This window comes from Sus scrofa, chromosome 7 (assembly GCF_054392235.1).
Source record: "Sus scrofa isolate SSC_HxYL_T2T_F1_AM1 chromosome 7, Sscrofa_HxYL_maternal_Yorkshire_Landrace_v2.0, whole genome shotgun sequence".
NCBI classification, from domain to species: Eukaryota; Metazoa; Chordata; class Mammalia; order Artiodactyla; family Suidae; genus Sus; species Sus scrofa.
Window position 1 is genome coordinate 122821777 of NC_139389.1, and position 14174 is coordinate 122835950.

Sequence of the window (14174 nt, forward strand, 5' to 3'; positions counted from 1 at the left end):
AATCCACTTTGGCTTTTTCACTTAAGAAGAAGGTATGTTTTGCTTAGTAAGTTATTAGAGAAAACTAAATCTACCCACTAAAGCTAATTTGATTTATTCTACCATAAGCTCACACTAAAAAGCAAAGACTAAGAACTAAATGAAAATTAGAAAGTAAGAGAGAGATAGCAACTAAGTGGTATTGAATACTATGCTTGCCTACAGTGTCCACAAAAGACATTAATTTAATTGGAACTAAAAATGATTGAGGAGGCAATTTCACATTTAAAAATTTTTGAGGAGTTTTTGTTGTGGCTTAATGGTAACAAACCAAATTAGTATCAATGAGGACGAGGGTTAGATCCCTGGCCCTGCTCAGTGGGTTAAGGATCCAGCATTGCCGTGAGCTGTGGTATAGGTCACAGATGCAGCTCTGATCCAGCACTGCTGTGGCTGCGATGTAGGCTGGCAGCTGTAGCTCTGATTCGACCCCTAGCCTGGGAACTTCCATATGCCATGAGTGTGGCCCTAAAAAGAAAATAAATAAATAAATTTTATCTTTTTTTCATCAAGATTCCTGACTCAGAGATGGATGCTGATATATGAACATGTGAATATGTACTGCCATTGCGCTTTCCCTCCTATTTAACTGAGACCCATCTAGCAATGGATGCCAGTGTAGAGACAGCACAACTGAACCATAGGGGCTCATCTGATTTCTGTACATCAGCTTGTGGAAATAAGTATTCCCGAAGAACTAGGTCCAATTTTTTTTCCCCCAAACAACCGATCTGTGGACAGAAGGTGTCTATGAAAAGGATATCCGGCCACTTGTCATGCCGAACTGGTAACCAGCAGAATGAATGGCACCACACTCTAACAAATTGGGTCACTAAAAGAAACTTCTCTAGTAGACAACGCGCAAGAGAGAAAGGAAAAGAAAGTTTCATCCAATTGATTAAAGTTGACTCTGATAACAGAGTTCTGTTAAAAGCTTTCTGACAGAATTTAAAACTACCGTAATAATTTTACGATGACAGCAGTTTAAATGTCTACACAAATGCGTGGTCAAGTTCGTATGTTTTAAAGCCTCTGACTCTAAATCTGAAATGGAAAGCCCAGAAAAGAAGACAATTTGCAACAGGCTCAGACAAAATGCAGGGCCAGCAGCTGCTCTACCCAATTTAACACACAACTTCAACATGCAAATTTTGATCAACTTCATTCTACTCCTTTGCTCCTTTATTTACTCATCGATTCATTCACTCAGGTACTCATTGACTATTCTCTCTCTGGCAAACACAGTTAAATGACTGCAAAAGGGAAATAAGAATAAGACTCTTCTGCTGTCCCCTCCTCTCTTTGGACGGGTGCCTGGTCATGCCATCTCCAAGGCAGGGAAGATTTCCATCTGAAATCATGAATGAGTTACCAGGAACCTTAACAATAAGAAGACTTGGATTAAGAAAACCATTTTATAAGTTTTATTGTTATTTCTGAATATGTTCCTTCAGCGTGATTATTGAATGACACTTAAAGCTAAGTGCGTTTAGACATTTTAACTGTAAATTCTATTATTATTAGGCAACAGCATTCTTAAATCAAAAAATACAATTTTGAGGTGTAACAAAAACATCTGTCTGCTAACAAGTGCCAGCAATGTGACTGTCATCAAATAAAAATGTGTGATTATTTGTCAATTTCCGATGCCTTTTCTTCCTACCCAAAAGATAAAATAAGTGAGAAGTCAGTCTCGTTTGGCCTGAGATGAGCGATAAAGGCGCTCAGCTTCATCTGTAGAATGGGTATGAATAAAGCTGATATAGAAGATGACCACACAGATTCAGTAAGATGATACTAGCAGCTGTTTAATGAATGGGGCCGCTGTCACTGTCACTGGACTGGGAGGTGCCACAAAAGCTGGAGACGAGCAAGCATCAAGGGCACGGTCCCAGGGAGAGTGCTTAATGTCCTGAGAAGCTGACAATAAAAAAAAAAAAAAAACTTATAAAAAGGACAGGGGGACAACCTGGTGGGACTCAGGTGAGGGGAGTAGCTTTCTAGTCTGAGGAGACCACAGCATCTCTGCCAGTAGGGATGGAGGTTATAAACAAGAGAAGGAATGAGGCGTTCCTGTCGTGGCTCAGCAGAAACAAATTGACTAGCATCCGTGAGGACACAGGTTCAATCCCTGGCCTTGCTCAGTGGGTTACGGATTCAGCATTGCCATGAGCTGTGGTGTAGGTCGCAGATGTGGCTTGGATCTGGCATTGCCATGGCTGTGGTATAGGCCAGTGGCTTCAGCTCCAATTCAACCCCTAGCCTGGGAACCTCCATATGCCGCAGTTGTGGTTCTAAAAAGACAAAAAAAAAAAAAAGGAGGCGGGATGACTGATGGGGAAAGCTCTTAGAAGAAGGGGAGGGGATGAGATAAGAAAAAAGGGAAGGAACTAGAAAAAAAGCCAAAAAGAAGAGATTTTATTCCAAAGAAATCCAACTGAAGGAAAATAGAACTAACTCTGGAACTGACGAGAAGGCAGAAAAAGAAACCAGGCAGAAGCCATGACCCTGTCCATGAAGCAGAAGGCAAGGTCTCCTGGGATGCACAGCAGTGGGAAAGGTTGGGTACAGATGTGACAGAGAGCAAATCAATCTCATCTCATGGTGTGTGACATGCTGATGAACCGGCTCGGGGTATTATAACAAGAAGAAACCCAAGTCTCACGAGAGGGGCGCAGGCCATGGATACAGGAGGGGGTGGTATGCCAGGCAAGGAGTCTGGAGGTTATCTGGTAGGGGATGAAAACTTACTGAGGTCAAGAAGTAACATGAAAAAGGAATACTCGGAGTTCCTGTCGTCGCTCAATGCTTAACGAACCCAACGAGTACCCATGAGGACACAGGGTTCAATCCCTGGTTCTGCTAAATGGGTTAAGGATCCACTGTTGCAGTGAGCTGTGGCGAAGGATCCAGCGTTGCAGTGAGCTGGGGTGAAGGTCACAGATGCAGCTTGGATCCTGTGTTGCTATGGCTGTGACGTAGGCCAGCAGCTACAGCTCCGATTCCACCCTTAGTCTGGGAACATCCATATGCCTTGAGTGCAGCCCTAAAAAGACAAAAGACAAAAAAGAAAAAGTAATACTGGAAGTTCCCGTTGTGGCTCAGTGGTAATGAGCCCGACTAGTATCCATGAGGATGCGGGTTTGATCCCTGGCTTCACTCAGTGGGTTATGGATCCCGCATTGCTGTGAGCTGCGGTGTAGGTTGAAGACACAGATCAGATCTCACGTGCTGTGGCTGTGGTGTAGGCCGGCAGCTATATCTCTGATTCAACCCCTAGCCAGGGAACTTCCATATGCCGCAGGTTCAGCCCTAAAAAGCAAAAAAAAAAAAAAAAAAAAAAAAAAAGCAAAAAAAAAGAAAAAAGTAATACTAATTCACTTTCATTATCCAAAATTTAATGAAGAGGGTGGACCACTGATTTTCAAACTTTAATGGGCATATGGATCACCCAGGGATCTTTTTTTTTTTTTTGTCTTTTTGCCTTTTTCTTGGGCCACTCCTGCAGCATATGGAGGTTCCCAGGCTAGGGGTCGAATCGGAGCTGCAGCCGCCAGCCTACGCCAGAGCCACAGCAATGCGGGATCCGAGCCGCGTCTGCAACCTACACCACAGCTCACGGCAACGCCAGATCCTTAACTCACTGAGCAAGGCCAGGGATCGAACCTGCAACCTCATGCTTCCTAGTTGGATTCGTTAACCACTGAGCCACGACGGGCACGCCGACCCAGGGATCATGTTAAAGTAAAGACATTTGATTCAGGATGTTTGGAGTGAGGCCTGAGATTCGGCATCGCAAACAAGCTCCCTAGGTCTTTGGAGCTTTGAATGACGAGAACGTATCTTTTCAAGGTGGCCAGAGGGAAGAGGATGCTGGGTAGACCACACCGATAAACCCGAGGTAGTGAACTCATAGGTCAGAATGCCATAGATCAAAATACAGCATTAGAAATCTTTGGTCCTGATGTTTTAGGCTGTGTCTAAGGGGAACAACTGCAATTTTGAAGCGTAACTCTTTTTTTTTTTTTTTTGTCTTTTTTGCTATTTCTTTGGGCCGCTCCCGCGGCATATGGAGGTTCCCAGGCTAGGGGTCGAATTGGAGCTGTAGCCACTGGCCTACGCCAGAGCCACAGCAATGCGGGATCCGAGCCGCGTCTGCAACCTACACCACAGCTCACGGCAACGCCGGATCGTTAACCCACTGAGCAGGGGCAGGGACCAAACCCGCAACCTCATGGTTCCTAGTCAGATTCGTTAACCACTGCGCCACGACGGGAACTCCTGAAGCGTAACTCTTAATTCTGAGCCTATTTTTGTGTGACGTCTTACAACAATGTAAATTTAAATGACTCCTATAAAACATACATTTATTTTATTAAATACAGGCTTTTCTTATTTTTTAAACACAAGACACGATATTATAAAAATGTTTCACCCAGAAGGTAGCTAGCTACTATAAAAGAGAAACGGAAGCGACAGATTCCTCTTTCTATGAAGGAAAGCGGCATGAACAGACCCATGATGCTGTGCACCCATTAATAACCTCAAGGAGGACTGAAAGGGCCAGCAACATTTGGCCCCAGGAAAGAAACCATCGCAGCGGTTTCTTACGTGACAGCTGGATTAACACAGAAACAGCCCTTGTGCTATTCCAGCAAGCACAGCGTATTCAACCACACATGCAGACGAGGCGCTGGAGAGGCTAGCCACAACGCTTGCGACGGTGACATCTCAAAAACTAAACCCAGGGTTGGAGAGCTGTCAACCCGAGTCATTTCCTCCAGAGAGCCGTCTGTCACACTGACAGACCACATCTGTATGCACGCGGTGGTGGAGTCTGAATAATATCTGGGATGCACAGAGAGAATCAAGGAGCCTGCCACGCCACCGACCATGATGGATCACCCCACCAGCGGGTCCTGGAAGGAGAAGAAGCCTGCCAGCCGGGCCACATAACACAGCCCCTGCATTTCTGAGATGTGGACAGGGCAGGCCAGAGAGTTCTGGTGGTTTGTGGAAAAACGGGTGAGCGGCCGAGCTGGGACCAGAAACCAGAACTCAAGGCTCCTGATCCCTAGCCCAGGTCTTACTATACTGCACTATCTTAATGTGGCGCCAGTGCAGCACCTGGAGAGCAAAACACAAAATAAAGAAGAAAAAGGCTGTTCGTGGAGTTCCTGTTGTGGCTCAGTGGAAACAAACCTGACTCGTATCCATGAGGATGTGGGTTCGATCCCTGGCCCTGCTCAGGGGGTTAAGGATCTGATGTTGCTGTGAGCTATGGTATAGGCCGCAGGCATGGCTTGAATCTGGCACTGCTGTGGCTGTGCCTTAAGCCGGCGGCTGCAGCTCCCATTCAGCCCCTAGCCTGGGAAGTTCCATATGCTGCGGGTGTGGCCCTAAAAAGCAAAAAAGCTGTTCACTGAAGAAGCCATTCATTTACATAAAATTTAATTATTTCCTTGACAGGTACAAAACTGTGCTATGGGAGAGTGATGCTGGGTACTCCACTCATGTCTCTTCGCACTAAGCTCAGGTTGGAACACTGGAAAGCATCGATGTATACAAATATCTACATATTAGCATAAAGAAGAAAGATACTGATGACAGATCAGGAGTTTCCAGTAGAAGGAGAAGACAATTTCCTTTTTGTAGTTGAGAAGCAGTGGGTAGGGGGTAGCATAGCGCTGGGCGGGGGGTGGGGGGTAGGGTAGGGCTGGGTGGGGGGTAGGGTAGGGCTAGCTTTCAAGAAGAGCACTATCTTCACAGCTGGGCCTTGAAGGAGAAATAGAATTTGCATCTGGACCGGAGAGAGGACTACAGAATCAGGACATCCTGAATGTGAAGGAGATTAAATATTACTTCCAGTCAAATAATACATCCTTGTTAACATGAACTGATTAGCCTAACTGAAGAAACCAAAAGAACACATTCTATTTGAACATCTCTGCAATGAACTCTTCTCTGCTTGTTTTCTTGTCTGGTTTCTGAGTTTCGATTTCTGCACCACCCATTCTAACATGTGTATTGGTAAAAGGACTACCCTCAAAGGCAAGGATATAAGTTTGTCCATGGAGCAAAATGATTAAGAACCCTTGGGAGTTCACACTGTGGCTCAGTGGGTTAAGAACCCAGACTAGTATCCGTGAGGACACGTGTTCAATCCCTGGCCTTGCTCGGGGGTTAAGGATCCGGTGTTGCTGTGAGCTACAGTGTGGGTCACAGCTCCGATTCAGCATTGCTGTGGCTGTGGTGTAGACTGGGGCCTGCAGTTCTGATTCAACCCCTAGCCTGGGAACTTCCAAATGCTGCGGGTGCAGCCCTAAAAAACAAAACAAAAGAACCCTCTGAAAAACCGGCATTTTAAAATGATTAACATATAATTATTGCTACGGCTGAATTTTTAAGGTGCAGTTGTATTTAATATATTACATGCAAAAGTCCCCAGACAAAAGAAATTCTGAGGTCAGCTTGAAAAGCTTACACAGGTTTGTAGTCTCCATTCAGTGACCCCATGCAAGAAAATAATCAGAAAAGGGAATCTCTGAAAATAAAATTTTTGAAACAAAAAAATTGAAATAAAAACCAAGGCATCACCATTGCAGAGAAGATACAAAAATTCATGAAATAAAAACTGGAAACTCCAGAAGTTTACTTATGTGCTCATTACACTCACATAGGCGGTATTGCTGCCAACAGGTATCGATGTCGTTATGAAGAATGAGATACAATCTCTAGGGTTTGTTTTTTTTTTAACAGTTTTCTATATAGAGAGACATGTAGATACTTCCAGATCAACAATTATATTTACCAAAGTAGGTCTCACTATAGTAACTGTGATCTTGTTGAGGTCACCTCACTATATTTATAAGACATTCATTCTGATGCACAGGTTAATGACTGGGAAACTCTCTCCTGTTAGCGACTGTCCAAAAAAATGATATGCCACAAGTCAGTGGCCACCAGAAAGGAATTACAGGAAGCTAAAGAACATAAGACTTCAGGAGTTCTTGCTGTGGCACAGTGGGTTAAGAACCTGACTGCAGCAGCCCAGATTGCTGCAGAGGTACAGGTTCAATCCCAGGGCTGGTGCAGTGGGTTAAAGGATCCCTCACTGCTGAAACTGTAACATAGGTCACAGCTGTGGCTCAGATTCAATCCCTGGCCTGAGAACTGCCACATGCCATTGGTACAGCCATGAGAGAGAGAGAGAGAGAGAGAGAGAGAGAGAGAAGGAAGGAAGGAAGGAAGGAAGGAAGGAAGGAAGGAAGGAAGGAAAGGAAAGGAAGGAAGGAAGGAAAGGAAGGAAGGAAGGAAGGAAGGAAGAAAGAAAGAAAGGAAAACTTGCTAATTTTGATTGCTGTGGCTGTGGTGTAAGCCAGAAGCTACAGTTCCAATTCGACCCCTAGGCTGGGGCACTTCCACACACAGCACATGTGGCCCTAAAAATACAAAAGAAAAAAAAAAAAGAAAAGAAAAGAAAACTTCAAAAGAGATGCAAATGATATGAAAAAATAAATGCTATCATATATCACTTTCCTTTGGGCTCCTTGGTTTTTGTTTTGTTTTGTTTTGTTTTGTTTTGTTTTGTTTGCCACACCCTCGGCATGCAGAAGTTCCCAGGGCAGGGACTGACCCTGCGCCACAGCAGTAACCCAAGCCACTACAGTGACAATGCCAGATCCTTACCCTCTGAGCCACACAGAAACTCCTGGGCTCCGTGTTTCCAGAAGACTCTTCCAATCAGTGGAACAGAAGAATCTGTTCACTTTACCCAAGCTCAGGGGGCCCCTTCCCCCACAATGGTTGTGATATAAGGCACACGGGATCTTTCCATCAAGAGGGTATACATCACTCCCTTTTAAAATTGCATCCTTAAGCCCCTACCCCACTGACACTCTGACACTGAAAATATATTATCCCACAATTCATGATGCTTTTATTCTCAACCAGTTTTTAATACTCCCCAAAGGAGAACTGGATATTCCATATTTTTGACTTTCCCATGTAATACGAATGAGATTCTTAAACCAAAAATATCAGATATAACTTTAAATGTCTCCAGTTGTGACCAGAGAGCATTTTGGTGCCTTAATATCTCTGATCGCATTACTATCTGGCAACCTGCCTACACTCAGAATCTTGGACACTGGTGGGCCTTTTGCTCATCCATGTTTCATTTCATGGCTGGAAAGCAGAAGCATCTTCCCAGAGCTTTTTGCCAACTGACAGGTGGTGGGAAAGTGCAAATCTCAGTGCTTACGATGAGAAAGAGAAGGCTCCCAGGCATGGGGAAGCAAACAGAGCCATGCCGAGAGAAACGCCAGCCAGAAATACCGCAGGGCACCGATGGCGGGCAAAGTCAAGAAAGAACATTAAGCTGGCTCCCTGATAACAGCTGGGTCTAAATCATGGCCTGAAAATGTCTCCAAAATAAAGCAGAGAGGCCATCAGAGATTAATTCATGAAAATCATATGTAGAACAAGAAAAATGGACGGTAAGGCCATATGTGGATATAAAGCTCCCGACTGCATTTGAAAAAGGACTCTTTCCTAGATTATAAGGAAGACATTGAACCATAAAGAAAACAATAAGTGAAAATTTTACTGTTTCTTGGTACTTGGAGTAAGTGACAGTGGACGAACAGTTATTAAGTAGCTAGAAGGTATAAGGTAACATGCTGAGAAGGGTGGAAGTTAGACATAGGTAAACTCAAAGGCCTTGTGGTAGTTTATGGAGAGAAGCTTAGCACTGTATTTTTATTTAAGTGATTGAAAAAATGACACAACCATCTATCAAAATTCAGAGAAAGGAAACAACATGGTTCAATATAAAGGGGAAAAAGGCTTTTCGTGTGTATATTTATTGAGCAGGACCTTGAAAGATAGGTCTAATTTGGACAGGGAAGAAGGAGAGAAATGCACTGCCAGCAAGGGCAACACAATGAAGTATAAACACACATCACACGAAGGGAAGGTTATGCCCAGGGAGACAGGAATTTGGGATGATGAATGAAAGATGAGTTCGGAAAGGGGACCAGATGTTGGAGATAGGTTAAATAGTTTTCACTGCACTCTTTAGAATCACTGAAGATTTTAGAACTTTTTTTTTTCTTTTAAATGGCCACCCCTGTAGCATATGGAGGTTCCCAGGCTAGGAGTCGAATTGGAGTTGCAGCTGCCGGCCTACACTACAGCCATGGCAACACAGGATCCGAGTCGTGGTGTAGGTCTATGACCTACACCACAGCTTGTGGCCACATGGGATCCTGAATCCACTGAGTGAGGCGAGGGAACGAATCTGCATCCTCACAGAGACAAGGTCAGGTCCTTAACCCACTACTGAGCCACTTGGTGACCTCTTTGAACTTTTTTTTTAAAGGTACTACAAAGTTTTCATTAAGTTCTACTAGTATGAAAGAAGAAAGATGTTTCTTGTTTTAAACTTTTAGTCCTAGAAACAGCCTGTTATCTCAGATTCATTCCATTGGACAAACAGCACTATTCAGTTCTCATACCCCTTAAACTTCTGCTATTTGCAGTTGGCAGAAAAAAAGAAAGAATGTTCTAGAGAACAGAGTTTCCTAAGAATTTCTTAATAATAACAAACCATCATCTACAAATAAGCTTTGGTCGTTATGACAGATACACAAGTCATGAGCATCAACACTAAGGGGAAAACAAAGTTGTAAGTTTCCAACACTGAAAGAAATCTAAAATTTTGAAACCCAAATATTAAATATTTTATGTTATCTTTAGAGATAATATAAATTAGTACCAAGTTCTGATTTTGTTTTTTACGTACGATGTCATCTCTTGGTTTAAGAATGTAACATTTCTCAAACGCCTTCCTTAGGTAGAAAATTTACATGAAACTTTTTATGTTTTCGTAATTTATATGGAGAAAGCTATAGTTAGCAGATGCCAAGCAGCCACCTATTAAAAATAAAATCTCAAAAACTGCTCCTCGTAGTAAAGCAAACACATCCATAAAAAAAAAAAAAAAAAAAAAAAAAGTTGAAAATAGGACTTTCCATCATGGCTCAGTGGAAACGAATCTGCCTAGCATCCATGAGAATGCAGGTTCAATCCCTGGCCTTGTTCAGTGGGTCAAGGATCTGGCATTGCTGTGGCTGTGGCTGTGGCTGTGGCTGGCTGCTGCAGCTCCTATTCGACCTCTAGCCTAGGCGCCTCCATATGCCATGGGTGCAGCTCTAAAAAGACCAAAAAAAAGGGGGGGGGGAGTTGCTAAGAGATACAGAAGGACTTAGGGTAGATGATATAAAACAAGATACAACAAAATAACAAAATGAAATGAAACATCAGCAGATACAGCTCAACAAAGAAATGTAAGAGGAAAATAAAACTATAACAGAAAAAAAAAAAAAAGCCACATTGGACACAGCGCAAAGGAGAAGAGACATTGCTGAAAATATACTGAGAGACATGGTGAACAATGCAAGCAAAAGAAATAGAAATTAGCAAAAAAGGAGTTCCCATTGTAGCTCAGTGGCAACAAACCCAACTAGTATCCATGAGGATGCAGGTTCGATCCCTAGCCTTGCTCAGTGCGTTAAGGATCCAGTGTTGCCATGAGCTGGATCTGGCATTGCTGTGGCTGTGGTGTAGGCCCACAGCTGCAGCTACAATTTAACCCCTAGCCTTGGAACTTCTATATGCCTTGGGTGTGGCCTTAAAAAAAAGACAAAAGAAAGAAAGAGAAATTAACCAAAAAAAAAAAAAATTAAAAAGACTTCCAATATAAGCACAATCAGCATTTTTGAAGAAAAAGAATATGAATCAAAAATGTTAATATTCAATTCATTATGTATCTTTATTCAAGGACAGTCACCCAGATGAACACTGTTGAACACGGAAGACCCCAGGGAATATAGTTCTTATGATCCCTACCTAGAGGATAGACTTTAGCTAAGCGCAAACTACAGCACAAAGACGGGACCTGAGCTTTGAATCTATCTAACTATAGAACTAAGATTAAAACAAAAGAGACTGTGATTGCGAAACACAATGTGAATGTTATGAATCCTGACTCTCTACATATATATTTATAATATGATATATATATTATTTATTATTTTTTAAACCATGTTTATTTTATTCATGATAAAATTGCTAGAGTAACCACCACCAGACTAGTTAGGCAGCAATTCACAAACTTTATGAACATGTCTCATTTAGTTCTTACAAAGCCCTCAGATTTAATGAATGATATACCACGGTTTCCATCAGGTTATAAAATGAAATAACTCTTCGATGCCCTATGCCCCAAGTCTGTCTTTTTGGACAGTTTGTTTTGGTTGCTTTTATTGTTGTGGTTGGTTGGCTGTAAAGTGAAGGTGTGACATGGGCAAGTCCTTCCGACAGAGACTACCCTTGGTCTTCAGAGGTTTCTTTGGGGAGAATCGAAGAATCGAAGATTATGAAAACGTCTTTCCCCCTTCACACCACAGATGCTGGTCTCATTGGAGTCTCCCTCTCTGGCTGCCTTTTGAGGGGTCCTGGAATATCAGCTTTCTTCTTGGTAACTGGGCCTGGGAATGGACTCCATTTGCACTGGTTGACTAAGGCCAAGCTATCCAAGTGCCTCCCATGCTGAGTGTCTAATCTTAGAGACGCTACGTAATTTGCATCACTGACAGCCTCAGCAGCTGCTTTTCTTTTCCTTGTTTTTGAAAAGTAAGTGCACCACTGAAACAGAGACCTGTGGAAGGCGGACATCTCTGTTTCTCTGGCCTACTTCGATTTACACTCAGAGGAAATATTTCTCTCTCTTTTGGGGTCAGAGCTCCATTTGATTCTTCTCATGCATCAGTTATTCTGGGTTAGGGAGTGTGGGGCTATAAATAATAATACAAGTGAGACTTGAGGCAGGTCATGTGCAATTAACTCAAATGCCTTGTTTGGCTGTAGACGGCAGTGGTCTCTATAAACTCTTTTGATCACAGTCCTAGGAAGATTTGTGGCCATTCGAATACATTTATGTGTAGATTATGGATGGGTGCTACAACATGAACATGTTATGTTCATTATAAAATATAATATAGAAATTTCTTAAGAACTAAAGATAAAAATATTTTACTTATTAATGGCAAATGGCTTTCGGCCATCACCAGATATTGTTAATAATATTTAACAAGGACGATGTGATTTCACATATTTTATTATTTCTGAATGTCTTGGTTTAATCCTTTGTGACTGAGCAATTTCAAGTTCAGTTTGTTTTAATACTTCGTCTTAAGGGCTGTCAGAGATACCAAAAGAGCTCTTCGATTTCAAATTCCATCTTCTAATAATGAAAAGACTTAAGGGTTTTTTTTTTAATTATTTTGTTGGTATGGCTAATTGAAATTCAGCTAATAAATATCTGTCTCTCTTGCTATCAATTAGTTGCTCTTGAAAACTTATTGAAGTGATTACATTTTTGTACTTTTAAAAATTCTGCCCTGAAACCACTGAAACTTTGTACAATGGTTTTTCCACTAGCTTAAGACATTCCACTTTTAACTTATGGGACATGCAGATATAAAGGGTCTTAATAGGTGACACACATCACTTTCTAAAATAGAGTCATATTTCCAAACATCCATTTTCAAAAATGCTCTCCCTATAGCAAAGGTTCCTTTTGAGAAGCGGTGACTTTTTCATTCATTGTTAAAACACCACTTCTACCTTGAAGGGCTATATTTAAGTGTATTTTTCAAAATGACACCTGCAGTATAAGGGGACATCTCCTAAAACCATTTAACACATAAAGGTCAGCAAATTTGGACACTTGTCTTTTTGTAAAAGGAAAATGAAATAATTCTTTGTTCTTTTGTCAAAAAGCACTGCCATGCGGTGGAAATACATTGACTTTCATTACTCATCTCATCACAAAGTGTACACAAAGATGCTACTATATTTTAAAGGACTTGCTGTTCTGGAATCAATTAAGTAGCACTGTCCTGGGGCACTGTGTCTGGCCTCTGGCTTGAGCTCCTTTTCTCTTCAATGACTTGCTCGAGAACCTGCTTACAACTGACACAGCAAAAGAATTTCATATATGTCTCTGTTAGTGACAGCCAGTGCAGATCCTGATTTCAAATACCCCGCTTGATAATTTCTACTGAGCAGGGCTGGCTTCTGGTCAGATTTCATGAAATTATATTTATCCAAATGGGAACACTTGCTAGATGTCCCCCAGTATCTGTTCTCTCCTTCTTCCTCAGTATCAGAAACTCCAGTTGAGTGCACATGTCTGCCCAGAGCACGGACGACATTTTCCAGACCTACCTCCCCGCTTTGCAGCTACTCATGGCCTTGGAACTAAGCTTTCATCACTGAGATGTAAGAAGAAATAATGGGTAGACTTAAAAAGAGGGCTATATCTTCTGCTTCCTTTCTGCCCCTACCTAGCTAGAATTCAGGTGTGATGGCCAGAACCTCAGCAGCCATCTTGAAGCAAGGGGGAAAAGCCAGGTGCTGAGTCAGCCAGAACAACAAGAAGGCGAGAAATCCAGGTCCTTCACATCTGTGTTGCCATTGAATCAGCCCTGGACTCCTTATGTTTATGTGAAAGAGGACATTGTTTCCTTTTTTTGAGCTTTGTTGTTTGGGGGTTTCTGGCTCTCACTGCTGTACTGAACCCTAATTAATACACCTGGTAACAGTGGCTGAGGAGTTCACAGTTAGCAGTCAAAGAAGAGACAGCTCTTTCACTTTCTCCTGGTAGCTTGTGCTTGCACAATTCACATTCCTCCAGTCTGCAGTTTTTAAGACACTTGCCCATTTTGTTGGGATTAGTCTATAAAGGTACCATAATATAATCTTTAAATCTACTTTGTCAGGTGTACGTGAACTGCAACATGGGTCAACAACTTTGAAAGCCAACGAAGGAGGGGCCGCCATTGATCCACCCAACTCTCCTTTCCAGACAACCCAAGAATCATGTGTAACCTGTGTCTGATGAAATACAGACCAAGGGTGAATACCAGCATCCATGGCAAGTATTAATATAGCTTCAGGGCGGGGGGTGGGGGGGTGGGGCTCGTTCCATACATACATATACAAAGAAGTTCTACTTTCTGCTTCTCTCTAGTGCTACGAACAAGTATGTTTTGCACCTCCCGGGTGTG

At 42.4% G+C, this 14174-nt stretch overlaps 1 protein-coding gene across 25 annotated transcripts in view; it reads right to left on the bottom strand.

Moving 5' to 3' along the window:
- The window catches only part of EFCAB11 (EF-hand calcium binding domain 11), a 191886-nt gene that overhangs the window by 156421 nt on the left and 21291 nt on the right, over positions 1 to 14174 (bottom strand). For 2 of the 25 annotated variants that reach the window (XM_084966686.1, XM_005666382.4), the window contains one exon: positions 11197 to 14001. In XM_084966686.1, coding sequence (XP_084822812.1) covers positions 13875 to 14001 — 127 coding nt within the window. In that variant the 3' untranslated portion in view covers positions 11197 to 13874. 25 annotated transcript variants of the gene reach the window in all.